At 39.4% G+C, this 17,501-nt stretch overlaps 2 protein-coding genes across 3 annotated transcripts; one reads left to right on the forward strand and one right to left on the reverse strand.

The window, feature by feature from the left end:
• Nucleotides 1–1,640: 1,640 nt before the first annotated feature.
• Nucleotides 1,641–2,405, reverse strand: LOC114774260 (major histocompatibility complex class I-related gene protein-like; the record flags this gene model as incomplete). Its single annotated transcript, XM_028966201.1, has 2 exons — nucleotides 2,147–2,405; nucleotides 1,641–1,876 (listed from the first exon to the last, which is right to left on the reverse strand). Coding segments are annotated over exons 1-2 (495 nt in total), but the record flags the coding sequence as incomplete, so codon positions are not given.
• Nucleotides 2,406–10,094: 7,689 nt separating this feature from the next.
• LOC114774188 (class I histocompatibility antigen, F10 alpha chain-like) lies at nucleotides 10,095–16,587 on the forward strand. Of its 2 annotated transcripts, XM_028966111.1 has the most exons (8): nucleotides 10,095–10,186; nucleotides 10,512–10,772; nucleotides 13,655–13,927; nucleotides 14,210–14,509; nucleotides 15,123–15,212; nucleotides 15,525–16,319; nucleotides 16,430–16,447; nucleotides 16,578–16,587. In XM_028966111.1, the coding sequence occupies exons 1-6, from the start codon at nucleotides 10,135–10,137 to the stop codon at nucleotides 15,551–15,553; spliced, it is 1,005 nt and encodes a 334-aa protein (XP_028821944.1). In that variant the 5' UTR covers nucleotides 10,095–10,134; the 3' UTR covers nucleotides 15,554–16,319; nucleotides 16,430–16,447; nucleotides 16,578–16,587. The 2 variants fall into 2 exon arrangements, with proteins under 2 accessions (XP_028821944.1, XP_028821945.1); XM_028966112.1 differs by lacking the exon at nucleotides 15,123–15,212.
• The last annotated feature ends 914 nt before the right edge of the window (nucleotides 16,588–17,501 follow it).

The following is a 17,501-nucleotide window of genomic DNA, read 5'->3' on the forward strand; positions in this document are numbered from 1 at the left end:
GACATTTAAAGCAGGCTGAGGCTACAAAAAGATTCCCAGCCTTGAACATCCCACTGAGCACAGTTCAAGCGATCATTCAGAAATGTAAGGAGTGTAGCACAACTGTTAACCTTCCAAGACAAGGCCATCCACCTAAACACACAGGCCGAACAAGGACGGCACTGATCAGAAATGCAGCCAAGAGGCCCATGGTGACTGAACGAGCTGCAGAGATCTACAACTATTAGCTGTACACTGCACAAAGTTGGCATTTATGGAAGAGTGGCAAGAAGAAAGCCATTGTTAAAAGAAAACCATAAGAAGTCCCATTTGCAGTTTGCCACAAGCCATGTGGGGGACACAGCAAACATGTGGAAGAAGGTGCTCTGGTCAGATGAGACCAAAACTTTTGGCCAAAATGCAAAACGCTATGTGTGGCGGAAAACTAACACCGCACCTCACTCTGATCACACCATCCCCACTGTCAAATATGGTGGTGGCAGCGTCATGCTCTGGGGGTGCTGGGGAAGATGGGAAGATGGATGGATCCAACCAAATACAGGACAATCTTGGAAGAAAACCTCTGGGAGTCTGCAAAAGACTTGAGACCGGGTCGGAGGTTCGCCTTCCAGCAGGACAATGACCCTAAACATAAAGCCAGGGCAACAATAATGTTTAAAACAAAACATATCCATGTGTTGAATGGCCCAGTCAAAGTCCAGATCTAAATCCAATCGAGAATCTGTGGCAGAACGCTGTCCATCTAATCTGACTGAGCTGGAGCTGTTTTGCAAAGAAGAATGGGCAAGAATTTCAGTCTCTAGATGTGCAAAGCTGGTAGAGACACACCCTGAAAGACTGGCAGCTGTAATTGCAGCAAAAGGTGGTTCTACAGAGTATTGACTCAGGGGGCTGAATAATTACGCACACACCCACGTTTCAGTTATTTATTCGTAAAAAATGTTGGTCTTTCCAATAAAATAGATTCATGTTTGTGGCTGTAATGTGACAAAAAATTTCAAGGGGGCTGAATACTTTTGCAACCCACTGTATATTAAATGTTATTTATTTATTATTGTCAGAAAAGAATTAATAATTCCTTATATAAAACAAGTTGTAACCATAATGTCACAAACCTGATGTTTTTGTGTAGGGTGTATTGTGTAGTCAGAATTAAAAATCTAGTTCTGGATCAGTGGAGTGGGTGTGATTTAGTCTGTGTTACATGGATTCAGTTAATGGAAAATCATCCATATAAGCCTGAATTTTATGACGTTGAAGGGGAGCCTGAACTTCCTCCTATACTATTTAAAGTAAGATTAACAAAGATCTATTTAATCTACATTTACATTTACAGAATTTATAAGACGCTCTTATCCAGAGCGACTTACAATCAGTAGTTACAGGAACAGTCCTCCTGGGTTAAGTGTCTTGCTCAGGGACACAATGGTAGTAAGTGGGATTTGAACCTGGGTCTTCTTGCTCTTAGGCGAGTGTGTTACCCACTAGGCGACTAGCACCCTACAGACTACAACTACAGAGCCGTTATTGGTCCTCCTACATATTTTCCATTTAATGGCTGTCACTCCTGTACCTGGACTGATGTTGGTCCTGATCTTCTCCTCAGTCAGGATCGTGTGGATTGGGTCTCCACTCTTGTGCTCCACCACACAGGAGAACTGGTTCTTCTTCCACACATCAGGGGTCACTGTGAGTTCTGCACGTTTCTGGAAGGTTCCATCATGGTTGGACAACGTCTCACCAACATCTACATCTTCATCCAGGTCCTGCCCATCTTTCTGCCAGCTGATGTTCACCTTCTCAGGGTAGAAACCTGTAGCGTGACAGACCACTGGAGAGGAGGGGACTGTCTGCAGCAGAGACACCTGAGGAGGGACTAGAGACAGGAAGACAGGAGGTGATTTACCAGTCAGTTTAGACTGTAAACACAGTTACATTCTTTATTATTTTATTTCAGTTGTATTTCTCACTTCTATTTTGATGTTTTATTGTGTCAAATATGAGATCACACTGTGATTAGTTTATTTCTTTGATAAATATATTTATTTAATACAGTCACTCTTATGTTATAGAATTTTGAGGCACGACTTGTAAAACTGATCCCTACTGATTACAGTCCTACTTTGTGTTTCTCTGTGTGATGTACCTTTTCTCTCCAGACTCATGTTTCCATACATCACAGACTTCTTTATCCACACAACACATTCATCAGTCAGGTATTTCTTCCAGAAGTCATCATCAGCTTTGTTCCATTTCTTTTTAATGATTTCAGCTTGTTGTGTAGCAGCAATCCAAGAAAGGTTCTTCAAGTCCAGTGACATGAAATCTTCTCCATCATAACCAAACTGAATGTACCCTTCTGTAGCTCCAGTCTCATCATTCAAAGTACAGCCAGACCTGCACATCATATAATGCACTGCCAAGAAAGAAAAAGATTTCTAATCAGGACATTAGACTTATTCAGGTAAACATGTTTAAGGTTGTGATTTTTTTATTCAAGAGGATTGTAAATACAACAATATACACAGTATAAAGTGACTCTGTTGAAAAGAATAATGACCAAAATATAAATTGTGCTCTTGCTTGCAGTTTACTGCAGCTAATCAGATCTGATAAAGTTAATCATCACCACAACACAGACTTCTACTGAGAACATCTACCTCCCTGTTTACTTCATCCTCAACAAAAGTGGCTGGTGGGCTCTGAAACTGCAAAACAGCAGTTAATAAGAGACTTGATAGCAGCTCTTCCATCTTTACTTTCTGACTTTCTGCCATTAACCAAGACTTGGATAGACCTACACCAGCAGCTCGGTTCCTGGAGACACTCAGGGTTAAGTGTCTTGCACAGGGACACAATGGTAGTAAGTGGGATTTGAACCTGGGTCTTCTGGTTTATAGGGTAGTGTGTTACTACCCACTAGGCTACTACCACCCCTATTGAAACTGTTATGATTCTAAAAGGCTGAAGATGCATGTCAATCTTACCTTGAGCTTGTGTGTGGACCAAGTCATTTATGATCGTTGTCATAGTATCCTTGTATCTCTTTAAAAGAGTTATGAAATTGTTTTTCTGTTCCACATACTGCTTGCCCAGCTCTTTCACCCGTTCCTCTTTGAACTCAAACCGGTCGGTCCTGGTGTCGAAGTGTCCAACCATTTCATCATCAAATAAATATAAAGCAATAAAACCAGGAAAATCCTTTGTTCCTGTAGTCACCATGTACAATCCTGTCCAGGAATGAATCACTGTTGAAGAAACAGCAACTTTAGTTTTTATAAAGATTTTTATTTCATAAAACATCAACATTTTATAATTATTCAACTATCACAATTAGTACATGCACTGTGTAATTCATATAGAATTATATAGAATAAATGAATAGCCAAATATTTACTTTGTTTAGGAATGAAAATTGTCTTCCACATGAATACATGGAGTAAAAAAGTGCAAATCAAAGAAGTTTTTCAAGAATATTCTGTAGTAATTCCGTAGTACTATTCATAATCTCGTTTTTATGCCCGGAAAATCAGACCAGAGCACAAGAACAGAGAAAGACCGGTGATGGTAACAACTGTTCCCAGGTCAGAATTAGACCAGGGCTACACAGCACAGTGCCAGATGTGTTTCAGATTCTTACAGCACGCGTGAATTTGGTATTTTAACTTGACCGGTCTGGTGACACACTCGCCAAGTCCCAGGTTCAAACCCCACTTACTACCACCGTGTCCCTGAGCGAGACACTTAACCCGGAGTGTCCCCAGGAGGGGACTGTCCCTGTAACTACTGATTGGAAGTCGCTCTGGATAAGGACGTCTGGTATTGTAATATTGTTACTGAACCATGTTTACATAAAACCCCAAATCTAATCCACTTTAAACTCTATAGATCAGTCCGAGTAAATAAAATAAAACACATACCTCCTGATGCAGGACTGCTGAGCACAATCTGGAGCAAAAGCTTCCGAATGAACAGGATCTTCATTTTGCCAAAGGGATTGAGTAAAACCTCTCAGGTCGATTCCACCCCTTGTGGAAATACTTCGTGTGTTTCTAAGATAAATTTGATTCTAAGATTCTAACATCAGCAGCCACCCGAGCTACAGGCGCCGAGCTGCGGACAAGTCGCCGCCGCCGTGACACCGGTGTCGCGTTTTCAGTTTCGACCGATTCGTCAGTTTCAGAAGTCGACAGAAGCGCTGCATAATCATCGAATAAAACTAAACAAAGAATCGTTCGTGTCCGCACAGTGGTGCAGCAGGTAGTGACCGGACTGCTGCGAGTTCTATTCCCGACACGGTACACTAGATAAATGTCCCAGGATGGGATCCGACAGCAGTAACTTCTACACCAAACATGGTGTCATGTGGGGGAAATACGAACTATTCAGTAGCTTTTATTGGGTTATTCTGATGAACTTAATCCTATTTCTTGAAAGGTTCGTACAGTGCGGGAAATAATTATTTGATGCCCTGATTAATTTGTAAGCTTTCTCACGTCCAAAGAAATGAACAGACTCTTAAAGGAGCTGGTGTTGTACAGATGGAATAATTCGAAACCAACATCGTCTATCAGTACAGCAACATTTCACTTTCAACATTAATTAAGAGAATATGTCTGCCTGTGATTAATTAAGAGAAAAGAGTGTCTGACTGTGTTATGTTGTTCTTCACAGGAAGTACATGTTGGGTGACAGTATTAGAAAGAACCACCCCCATTATCCAGTACGCTTTTCAGAGTATTATGAAGATATTTATATAAAATTGAAGTGTACTTCATTGTTAAACTGTATTTGTATGACTGTATTTAGCTATAATGCTGTGTGTCTAATAAATAATTAGCCAACTTAGAAATAAATTATTTGATCTTTCTTAAACAAAAAAACAGCATTCCTGTCTGTAGACCACCATCAGAGAAAATAAAGCGATCTGTCCATCTGTCCCCACCTCCACAGAGGACATGCAGGCTGGCATCAGTCTTGTGTATCTTGATCTGCCTGTGAATGAGGTGTTGCGCCGATTTCTGTCACCACGACCTTCGTGTCACCAGGGGGCGCAGTTTCATTACTCTTGTCGCGCTCCCTCAATACAGAATTTGGGTAATAAGTAATCAATTGTTTTCGAGACAACATCAGATTTGTATCTGAAACCAGAGGGCAGTATCTGGCACAATGTTGGTTACAGTGTCTGTTTTAAAATCATGTGTGGTTTTCTGTTGATGTTGCTTATTTTAATGTTGTTGAGTCATGTAATGTAGAGACGTTTTATTCTGTATCCACACAACTTTGTCACTTGCCATGACTCAACTTCCAGACAAATTCCCCTGGACGATTGAGATGCTTCACAGGCTTATTTTAATGTTGTTTGCAACTTTGTTCTTTAAAAGATCTATTTTTATACTGCTGAGTATATTTTAGGATTACGTGAGCTTTTAAAAAAGTATTTCAATCACCGGAAAACTGTGACATTAACTGCATATCGAGTTCCAGCTGGTGACACCACTGAAAACGGTAAATTTACGGCATTTGGCAGACGCCCTTATCCAGAGCGACTTACAACGTGCTTTCAAGTTACCATCGATGAAGAGATCAATTCCGGTTCACTAGGACCCCAACTATGAATACATCTATTTAATTCACTCTGTTGTAGATTCTGTAAATCTAGACGCGCTTTAAAAAGTCACGCACACCTTATAGGATATTTACGGTATCATTTGAAAGCCCGATGCTCTTTAAGAGAAACCTTGTTCAGCTTAGTAGTTCATCATCGGACCTTGAAAACTTATCAACTTTCATTCTTTGTTCATACCTAATATGGATAATAATAATATATGATAAATGCTGTAAAATGTAATATGGAGACTTTTTATTAATTAATGACATTTCTTAAATAATTAATGTTGAATAAGAACTTCCACCATTCGTCTCTAGATATGTCAAATTTGAGACAGCAACATGACCTTAAATTAGATAGTTCCAAAAGAAAACTACAACAGGTCCACTTAGCAGCTCTCAAAAACTGTGAAAACATAATATGGATTTTTTTTACTTTTTACTTTGGCATTTATGAATAAATTAATCTGGCAAGCAGCACATTAAACATTTGTCTCTTATTATGTCAACTTTCACATTTCAACATTTCTACCTTATATGAGAGAGTTCCAGAATCAAAACCATAAAACACAGCTGTCTGTTAGAAGTAAAGTACATTTTAAAGTTGAATAGGAGTTTTTATCAGTACATGGTAAAAAAGATGAAACCAGGACATAGATATGTGTACATTTCTCTGTATGACCTGCAACAGAGCTTGGGAGCAAGTTTCCTTTAGTTTTTCTTTAATGGATGTTTTTGTTGTCACTTGCTTTACTCGACTGTGTACAATGTGACACTTCAGTCTATTAATTCTGTTATAATTCTACCGGAATTCAACAGTAAAATAGACAAACCAACATAAACTAGTAAACCACATATCCTTTGCTTATTAAATTTTTCTCTCAGGAGTGCACATTTTACATTACATTACATTACATTATCACCACTGACATGTGATGTAAATATTATCTCATTACAGCGGCACATGGTGATGATTAGACCTGATGTCAGAAGATCCACAGCAGCTCAGTTTGCTGAAAGTTCTTGCTGGAACATACAGTGCATCACAGTTTGTTTTATGTACCATTCATACTGCCTTTTACATCTGAGAATTACAACGCAGCTGAATGCATGATGGAAAGAAGGCAAGACAGCAGAGGCAGTGTGATGATTTGGGTTCTGATGGGAAACCCTGGTTCCTGGATTCATGCTGATGTACCACCTAACTAAATGTTGCTGACCAAGTACACCCCCACGTAGAACCTGGATAAGGTGCCAAGCCACAAACCCTGGTTCTCTGCTAAGCTGCGAAACCAAAGACAGAGAAGCTTATTCTACAGCCAGAGGGACATTAAGGAGGCAAAGCGAGTTTATTCAGAGAAAATCAGGCACCTTCACGTCTTCAAAAGACATTTGGCTGCAGGACACAAGCTCTGCCAGATTGTTCTGCTGCATCAGAACTGTACCTAACAGACACTGCAAGAGCTTCTTCCCCCAAGCAGTCAGAGTTCTCAATGCTCTCAATGCACATCACCAAAAACTGATCAACTCAACAACACAACACTTCCAGCCTCATGCGCCTGATAACAAACCGACCATTTTGCACGTCTCATTATTTTTTAATAAATGTATTATTAACAGTGTATGTGCCCCTCAACAATAACATTTAACTATTAAAAATCAATTCTATTTCAGTAAAATCATCAGTATGCCTTCAGTCACATGATGACCAATAACCAATGAATGCTTATTGTTGGCTGCGTGGGCACGAGTTTCCGGAAATGAGCCAGCAAATAGTACCAATGTGGAGCTGAGCAATTGAATGGGAATAATTAATTAAAGTGTAGACAAGGCAGGCATGGGTCTGTGGGACTGGGACATGTGGGTATTTTAACACCCAGGCTTTTTCAGTGAGATAGTTTAACCCGGTTTATTCAAAAATGGCTATTCTTTCTCCATTCAGTGTGTGTTGCTCCTCTCCCCCTCCCCTTCCCTGTTTATCTGACCGGATTAAATTTCCCATCTTCTTGAATCACTAAAATTCCTCATCCCCGTGTCTTGTGTATTTAGCTCAGGCTAAGTTAGATCACACAACTCCAGTACTACTGACACTGAAGTTGCTTATTTGATGCTTTCACCGTACGTTCTACTCTAATTGTCGTTGCTTTACTAGCGAACAGCTTCACAAGCCTCTCTCTTCTCTAGTCTCGTCCTGCGAGACACACACACAGCCTGCTTCAGTTCAGACAGCTCATCACGTAACTTTCACCTGCTGAACGTTTAGATCAAAATGAAAGAATAGATTCACTCCAGTCTCCAGTCCACACACACACACACACCAGCTCAGCTAGCTGATCAGCACAAGCTTTGAGCAGCCGGACAGGCATAATTTCAGTAGTGATGTTACAGGATGTACCGAGGCTTTGGAGTGTGTATCGAGTAGTGGAGGGGGCGTTTTGAGCACGTATCGAGGTTTGCTTCATTTAGGGGAGGAGCCTAAAATTATGACGTCCAAAGCCTCGCTGCGGCTGTACCACGTGACTGCTTCAGGAAGAGGTTCAGATTTTGCCATGAGGTTTGAGGCAATATAAAGCCCTCAGGCTCCAGTCAAAATGTTGGTTTTTGATGGAGAGTTGCGGTCAGTTCAGAGTTTTGATGGCGTTTTAATAGTTTGGATACTAGAGTTTGGATAGTGTTAATATAGTTTGGAGATAGATTTCTTCTGTGCCACGTGAAAGGGTTTTTTCAAAGGCCGGAGAGGTTGTCAAGAAAAAGGAATCACTTAAAATCAAAAACTGTTATTTGAAACTGTTATTTCTGAATAAAAATGTATAAAAATTCCTGTACATCATTGTCCAAGTTACACGACTTGCCATATCGTATAATACTACCATTTTGTGAAAATATTCACACAGAATACACTCAAACACTATTTTATTATACACATATGTGATCATTTATATAGAACAATTAAAGCATTTCACTGCATATCATACCGTGTAGGACTGTGTATGTGATAAAAATAAAATTTGAATTTATTTATTCATACATGGTTTGTAATTTACGGTGCATCGTGTGAAGTTTGCTGAGGATCAGGTACAACTCTGCTAGCGCCTGGTTAGCATTAGCGCTGGGCGGGCGGGAGGTAAACAGCGACCACCAGCACGCAGCTGTACTCCCTCAGCAGGCCGACATCTTACCCATAAAACCACGATCTGCAACTGCAGCACCACTCAGAGTTCACACACACACACACACACACACACACACACACACACACACACAGTCCACCTCCACGGGACAAAGCGACCAATCCGAGTCCGCTTTGTCTCAGTGAAAATGAAGACACAGCAGTCTCTCGTCTCCCACTGGTTGGCACGATGTAGTTTGCTTTAATCCGACCAAATCGGACGTTTGCGAACATTACAGACTCGTGTTAATTCTGCAGAGTTTTCCCCGCTTTTGTTTCGGAACGCGGCGGTTCGGTTCGGCCAGGTCCCCTGACCTGAGAGTTCAGAATAGTCCTCGTTGTTCTGAAAGCGAAGCAGATTTTTACGTCCAAAGATGTCTGTGTGAAATACTCAAATGAGGGATGCAATGTTGAAGTACAGCTCGGTTACATAAATAATTCCACAAAATGAACGAATCACAACATCCAAGTCCGAGTCAAGTCTCAAGTCAAGTCACAACATTTACATTTACAGCATTTATCAGACGCCCTTATCCAGAGTGACTTACAATCAGTAGTTATAGGAACAGTCCCCCCCTGGAGCAACTCAGGGTTAAATGTCTTGCTCAGGGACACAGTAAGTGGGGTTTGAACCTGGGTCTTCTGTTTAATAGGTGGGTGTGTTACCCACTAGGCTACTACTAGGCTACTACCACCCTGCACGAGTCTCTGTGTAGAGATAAACTAGCTTTGCTTATAGGCCAAAAAATGTTTTCTGTCCTACTCTTATTTTGCCATCAGTTTAATTTTACAAAAGAGATCATGGTAAATAGTTTATAGTACGAGGCACAATTCTAAAAGGAACATCCCACCAAATCATGTACAACATTTACATGCTTCCGTTTCAAATTAAATGCAATAATCGGTCATTGCAACAAAATGGCTGTCCAAACATGTTTACATGTCAGTCTGAACGTTCAGATGAATTTTTAAATATAATAAATACACTAGTTTTGAATTTAGAAATGTAATTTTTTTTACAAGTAATGTCCTTCGTCCCCTTTATTTCAAACTGGAATTTAGTTCTGCAAGTTAATCTGTTGCATTAATTGGGTTTAACGAAATACACAAAATGGACAATAATACAGGGTATAAAATATCATGTTATAAAGTGTTTGGCAGTGACCATTTTTTTAGGACGTTGCTTTCAGTTCCGAGATTCAAGTCCACTGCTGTTCTTCCTGGTTTTAAGTGACGTCAGACCTGCTGCGCGATTCTATTGGTTCAGATTCTCAGATATAAAAACTCCGGACGGCGGGGTGTCAAGTCACTTGGAGTCTTAAATTCCGGATTCAGATCCTGGATTAAACTCCTACATGAAGGCTGCTGCTCTGCTTTTCATAATCTGCGTTCATCTTGTTTCTGGAGGTACGCGGTACAAACAACAAATGTTTTGGAAGTTCTTTGGGCCTTTTTATTATTATTTTAATTGGATTCTGTTCGCTATTACACAAACGTTATTATTGTTTAATTGATTTAATTTAATGCGTTTTCTTGTTGATTATTGCTTTTCTCGTCTACAGACTAATTATTCTTATTTATTAATAAAATATTTTCAGTTTCAGTTATTGTTGTGTTTTTTTTATTATCATGAATTTTATTCAGCTAAATTCATCTTCTTAGAGTTAATTGAGTGAGATATATTTTCTATATTTTTATTAATTATTTTGTTGTGTTTAATATTTATTTACAGGTTCTCATTCCCTGCAGTACTTCTACACTGGAGTGACGCGGGGAATTAATTTCCCAGAATTCACTGATGTTGGCCTGGTGGATGGAGAACAGTTTGTTTACTACGACAGTAACACCAGGAGATATGTTCCCAAGGTGGACTGGATCAAGAATAATATAGAACCAGAATACTGGACCAGAGTAACCCAGATTGCTCAGGGACATGAAGCCAACTTCAAAGCCAACGTGGGTATAGCAATGCAGCGTTTTAACCAGTCAGGCGGTGAGTAGAAATCTAATCCTGGTTTTAAATAATAATTTGATTAGTCATTAGTAAAATCTTTTAGTTTATCAAAGTTCCATGGTCATTCAAGTTAATTAAAGGTCAAGTTGAGCTTTCAGTTTTCATTTACATTTACATTTACAGCATTTATCAGACGCCCTTATTCAGAGCGACTTACAATCAATAGTTACAGGGACAGTCTCCCCCCTGGAGCAACTTAGGGTTAAGTGTCTTGCTCAGGGACACAATGGTAGTAAACGGGATTTGAACCTGGGTCTTCTGGTTCATAGGCGAGTGTGTTACCCACTAGGCTACTACCACCCCTGTTTTCATTTCAGCTTCAGAAATGATAACTTATTAATGTAGAAGAAATTGTTTGCTTTTGTTTGCTGTCAATAAATGATCCAAAACGTTTATATGTTTGATTTGCTGTGGCTGATGGAGTCAAGTTCTGAGTCTTTTCTATGAGATGTTTAATCTTTATTCTTCAGAACTACAAACCCACATGAAAATAAGAGTAAAATTATAGTGCAGTAATGTTATTTGTCCACATGAGGTCCTCGTCTGTTATAGATTCTTCAGTTTTCCTGTTCTTCTCCACCGACCAACAGAGCCCTGTAGATACCTGCAAACATATTATTTTCCACTTTATACTTCTTATTAAGGCTGAAGGTTTCAAAGCACCTTAAGGCAGGACGTTCAGTTCACCTGGTTTCCATATGCACTTCCACATACATCCATTTGGACATCCCACCCAAAGGAAGTAAATGTATGCAATTAACCCGGCATATTTTTGCAATATTATTTTATAATGTGTATTCAAATTCCTTAACATTTTGGTAGTTTTGGCAACATTTACAAATTGCCATTAATTCTCACATTTAGCAACAGAATAGTTATTCCCACCATAACACATAAAAAAGACAGACGAACCAAAAAATCTGCTTAATTTCTCTGAAAGTAACAACAGAAGATTAGGGTGGTAGTAGCCTAGTGGGTAACGCACTCGCCTATCAACCAGAAGACCCAGGTTCAAATCCCACTTACTACCATTGTGTCCCTGAGCAAGACAATTAACCCTAAATTGCTCCAGGGGGACTGTCCCTGTAACTACTGATTGTAAGTCGCTCTGGATAAGGGCGTCTGATAAATTCCGTAAATGTAAATGTAAGATTTGATAGACGATGAGAGAAGAAGGTGATTCAACTCCACTTGGTCTGAGTAAAATACAAATTACCAGACAAACTGAACTGAAAGTTACACAAAACTTCAGCATTTTTACTAAATAACACGAAGAAAAGTTAATGAAAAAGATTTTCAGCGTTTTTTAGCGTAGACAGTGATGGGAAACGTGAGCTTTCAAGTGGGAGCATGAAGATGATTAAAGATGATTTAAATAAATCTATAATCACCTTACATAACTTATGTTTGCTTTGGTAGCACCCAGCTCCCCTCCCCTTTAGACAGGTGTGAGATTTCAGCCCAGCAGAACATTTATATTCTACATTTACAGCATTTACCAGACGCCCTTATCCAGAGCGACTTACAATCAGTAGTTACAGGGACAGTCCCCCTGGAGACACTCAGGGTGTCCTGCTCAGGGACACAATGGTAGTAAGTTGGATTTGAACCTGGGTCTTCTGGTTCATAGGTGAGTGTGTTTACAGTGAAATGTCCATATTCACCATAAATCTATGATGAGCAAAGTTCCCAGGTCAATTTTACAGTGAAAAATGTTTTGGTCCAGAAAGGTATTAGTTGACACTATTTCTACACATCCTATTTACCCTTAACGAGTGAGTTTTCAGTGGCCCAGAGCTTTTAAACTGTAGTTTTTCTTCTGTAAATGAATGCCATTCACCAATCTAATCCACAGTTCCCATGTGAAATTTTCTGTGAAAAGAGTGTTGGGCCAGACAGCTTACTGATACTGATACCATTTCAGAATGTGTTGTGGACACAGGGATGATCACCACCCCTCCAGGAACAATACAGGAGCCACTTCAGCATCTTGTTTTACTTTGTGAGCTGCTTATTAGATTCCGCTCCAGCCTGTAAGAGAATCTCCTGCTGCCCCCCTGAAGCAGCAGGTGCTCCTGCATGGTGATGATCCTTGGGTTAGCATTAGTGGTTCAGTGGTAGAATTCTCACCTGCCACACGGGAGGCCTATGTTCAATTCCCGGCCAATGCAGCCTAACTCGGGGCAGTGGAGGCTTAGCGGTTAAGGAAGCGGCCCCGTAATCAAAAGGTGGCCGGTTTGAGGTGCCACTGAGCAAAGCACCGTCCCCACACACTGCTCCTTGGGTGCCTGTCATGGCTGCCCACTGCTCACCAAGGGTGATGGTTAAAAGCAGAGGACACATTTCGTTGTGTCACTGCAGTGTTTAACAATGACAATCACTTCATTTTCACTTTCACCTCACAAAATGAGGGCGCCCTTACTTCCTGCAAACTATATAAAGGTTATAAAGGACTTGTTGAGCAGCCCATCCAGGCCGCGTCATTTTTATGTGGACCCTGTCACTCACCTTATGTCTGTTTTCGGCTCCTGGCAATCAGCACACCCTCCGGGTTAGTTTTTGTTCTCCCCTTTGTTTCCACTGTTTTTGGCCCTCGCGCCATTTTCCTTTGTGTTTAATAAAGAAATGCTTCCCATTATGTCCCGCCCCTGCGCCTTCTTCCCCTGTCAGCTCGTGTACGCGACAGCGTGCGCCAGGCAGTAATGCTCAAGCAGGAGAAGACCTACCTGCATTTATGTATAAAAACTTCTTAGAGTATTTAGAAATAATTGCATTTAAAAATAAGTTTAATATCAGATGCATATATAAACAAACAAACACCCACACATTCACCCAGAAAAATGCTTCTTTTCTCTTTACAGGAATCCACACTTTTCAGTCGATGTACGGCTGTGAGTGGGATGATGAGACTGGAGCTACAGATGGATACGAGCAGTATGGTTACGATGGAGCAGATTTTATCTCACTGGATTTGAAGAGCACATCATATGTAGCTCCAGTTCCACAGGCTGTAATCACCAAACAGAAAAAAGATGGAGTTGCTGCTGAATTTATGAAGAACTACCTGACACAGATATGTGTTGACTGGCTGAAGAAGTATGTTCAGTATGGGAAGAGCAGCCTGGAGAGAAAAGGTACAGCAGCACACAGAACAACGAGAAACTATTGTCTATATGTTATACATCTTAAAATATTGTTTTTATTGTCTACATTGAAATTGTAAACATTGTTCCCAGACACATTAAATAATCATTCAGAATTATTTTTTTACAGGCTGAAAATACAGAAAACAGGAATCACTCATGTCTGAAAATCTTATGACAAAATGCTAGAGTTGAGTTGTGGATGATCTGCTAAGACGTCCTGTTTCTCTTCCAAATTCTCTCCCTGTTCCCCTCCTCTCTTCCTGTCTCTAGTCCCTCCTCAGGTGTCTCTGCTGCAGACAGACCCGTCCTCTCCAGTGGTCTGTCACGCTACAGGTTTCTACCCTGATAAGGTGATGATCAGCTGGCAGAAAGATGGACAGGACCTGCATGAAGATGTAGATGTTGGTGAGACGTTGTCCAACCATGATGGAACCTTCCAGAAACGTGCAGAACTCAAAGTGACCCCAGTTGAGAGGAAGAAGAACCAGTTCACCTGTTTGGTGGAGCACAAGAGTGGGGACCCAATCCACATGATCCTGACTGAGGAGAAGATCAGGACCAACAGTGCAGGTACAGGAGCTTCTAGCAGCAGACAGAATTTTTAATTAATACAGGAACTTACTAAAACAACTTGTATGTTTGAATGTGTGTATTTGAACATGTATTAAAACAAATTGGTTCCTTAGAGAGAATCACACTGTGCAAAATTAAATTATTTAAAGAAATGCCTTTAATCCTTTATTCTCCTGTTAAATTCTCTTATTTCATTTTAAACTTTTCAGTTATATTCTAATGAAGTCCAGAAAGCATAAAAAAATATATTTTTTTTAATATTTTCAACCTCCATACAAACCCCTTCTATCCCCCTAGTGTCTGTCACTAATGAGACTAATTATTTCAACCTGCTCCTTTAAACAGAAGTCACACAAATACAACCAATAATAAAAATGACAAAAATACTCAATTACAAGTGATACATTTTAGAAACTGGTGATGTTGTTCAAATGACATTTCAATGCAAATTAAACACAGTGTAAATTAGATTTTGCATGTTAAAAATATATTCTTAAATCGATTTGAACTACAGCTTAATTGATTAATTCATTGAGGCTTATTTAGAAATAGTCTCATGAATAAGATGTGAAATTAATCTAATAATGAAAATGTATTAATGTTGCTGCAGGTAATAATCTTCCAGTCATCATTGCTGGGTTGGTTGTTGCTGCTCTCGTTCTCATCGCTGTGGTTGTGATGGTTGTGAAGAGAAGATCAGGTGAGAGACGCAGCAAACAACGTCAGTAACTTCTACACCAGACATGGCGTAGAAGTGTGTGTGTGTGTGTGTGTGTGTGTGTATATATATAGATATATATATATATATATCTATATATATGTTTATTATGGCAAGCCAAACAGGAAATAAATAATATATATATTGACAGGGAACTGAATATATGGAATGAAACCCGAATATATGGAATGAAGTCTGAATATATGGAATGAAGTCTGAATATATGGAATAAAACCCGAATACAAACAAACACCCACACATTCACCCAGAAAAATGCTTCTTTTCTCTTTACAGGAATCCACACTGCACATGATGAGACTTGAGCTACAGATGGATACGAGCTGTATGGTTACAATGGAGCAGATTTTTAAAGTTACACAGCAGCACAGCACACAATAAAATTTGTCCTCTGCAACCCATCACCCTGGGTGAGCAGTGGACAGCCATGACAGGCGCCAAGGGAGCAGTGTGTGGGGACGGTGCTTTGCTCAGTATTAACATTACATGGCCCGGTCTAGCCAATAGCATTATTTGCATTATATCCCCTACTTGGGAGGCGCCTATAAAGATAGTAAGGGCCCATCTGATTGGTCAAATTTGGACACTCGAATGCTTGTCTTTTACACACATTTATACCAACCCTACACAGAAACTGGACACGTTTAAGTAACTGACTGCCTAATAAAGTAGATTAAAAAGAACAAAGAAGAATGTGTAATTGGTTCAAAATACACATTAAATACAGAATTAAACTAAAAAATAATATTCATAAAATTTTACACCTAGACTCAGCTTTCAGCATTTGATTAACTTTACTGCTGTTTTGTCAACAGTTTGCTCAATTCAGGTGAACAACATCCTAAATGAAGATTATTATTATTATTACACACTCCACACAGTCTAGTATACTGTATTACTGTACTGTATTATTACAGTACACACTCCACATAGTCCTGTATTAAAGTGATTTACACTAATATTTTACTGCAGGTAATAATGTTCCAGGCATCGTTGCTGGGTTGGTGGTTGCTGCTCTCGTTCTCATCGCTGTGGTTGTTGGTGTTGTGATGGTTGTGAAGAGAAGATCAGGTGAGAGACGCAGCAAACAACATCAGTAACTTCTACACCAAACATGGTGTCATGTGGGGAAACTACTAATCAGTAAAATACTAAAATACTTTCTCTTCTCTTTTATACAGGTTACAAGAAGACAAAAAGTGAGTATTACACTCATCTCAGAAATTACGTAATATTAAGATCAGTAATGTTATCCTGGATTTAAACATGACTTATGACTTTATAATTTGTATGTTTGTGCTTTAAACTAAACATTTTCTGTTCATCTAGCGTCTCCTCCAGCGTCTGTTTGTTCTGATACGGGGTCTGATGGCTCTGGAACATCTGCTGAGCCTCTGGTCACATAGTAAGTTATTTCAATTTGTTTACTGGTTTTCATATTCAGTCTTTAACACAAATGTTCTTATAGAGGAACCGTGTTCTGTTTGCCAGGAACTACTGATCCAGTTCTACACCGCAGCCAAAAAATCCACTAAGTGTCCCTCCATTAGAGTCTGGTTTGGTGACTGCAACAAAAAGAAATGACAGCAGATCATTTCTTATCATCTGTACTGCCAGTCGCTCCATCCTGGACCTACACCTGTACATCAAATTATCATTATATTGTTCTTTTTAATTTTATATTGTGTTACTTGTCACATAATATAAATCTGGATCCAATGTTGCTCCTGATGTACAGTCCTACAGGAACCTTTTGGTTCTTAATTACTAGGATCTTTGCACTTTAATACAGTTTATGTATGTATATAACTTTTCAATTTAAATATTCCCTATGTGTGGAGGAAGGTATGTTGGGTTTAGTTTACCTATTTTATATGTCTAGACGTGTTTGGTTGTGTGTGATGTACATTGTGTAATAAAATCCTGCTACTGAACTGAAAATCTGGTTTCTTTAAGCCTGACTGTTTAGTCCTTTATACTGATCAACAAAACACAAACTTTATAGTTTTAAGATAATGGAACAAATTTTTAAAAAGTAGTTCATTTGTTTCTTTTCTCATTTAGAGTTTTATTGGTACCGAAGGCCAAACGTTTTACTGAACGCCTAAACACCCAATTTATTTATCTGTTAACCAAAACTGGCGGGATCGTACTCATTTCAAGAGAACTTTTGTTAATGTTTCTGTTTTATGTGAGATTGCAGCTAGCAAGACACACAGAATACAAATTTACACACTTGGTCCTGTGCATTTA

Source organism: Denticeps clupeoides, unplaced genomic scaffold (genome assembly GCF_900700375.1).
Source record: "Denticeps clupeoides unplaced genomic scaffold, fDenClu1.1, whole genome shotgun sequence".
NCBI lineage: Eukaryota > Metazoa > Chordata > Actinopteri > Clupeiformes > Denticipitidae > Denticeps > Denticeps clupeoides.

Excerpts from the sequence above, each read along its gene's own strand:
- LOC114774188 (XM_028966111.1), top strand. The coding sequence starts at position 10,135 with ATGAAGGCTGCTGCTCTGCTTTTCATAATCTGCGTTCATCTTGTTTCT. Across the intron at positions 10,187-10,511 it reads CGTTCATCTTGTTTCTGGAG|GTTCTCATTCCCTGCAGTAC; the intron begins GTACGCGGTACA and ends ATTTATTTACAG. Across the intron at positions 10,773-13,654 it reads GCGTTTTAACCAGTCAGGCG|GAATCCACACTTTTCAGTCG; the intron begins GTGAGTAGAAAT and ends TTCTCTTTACAG.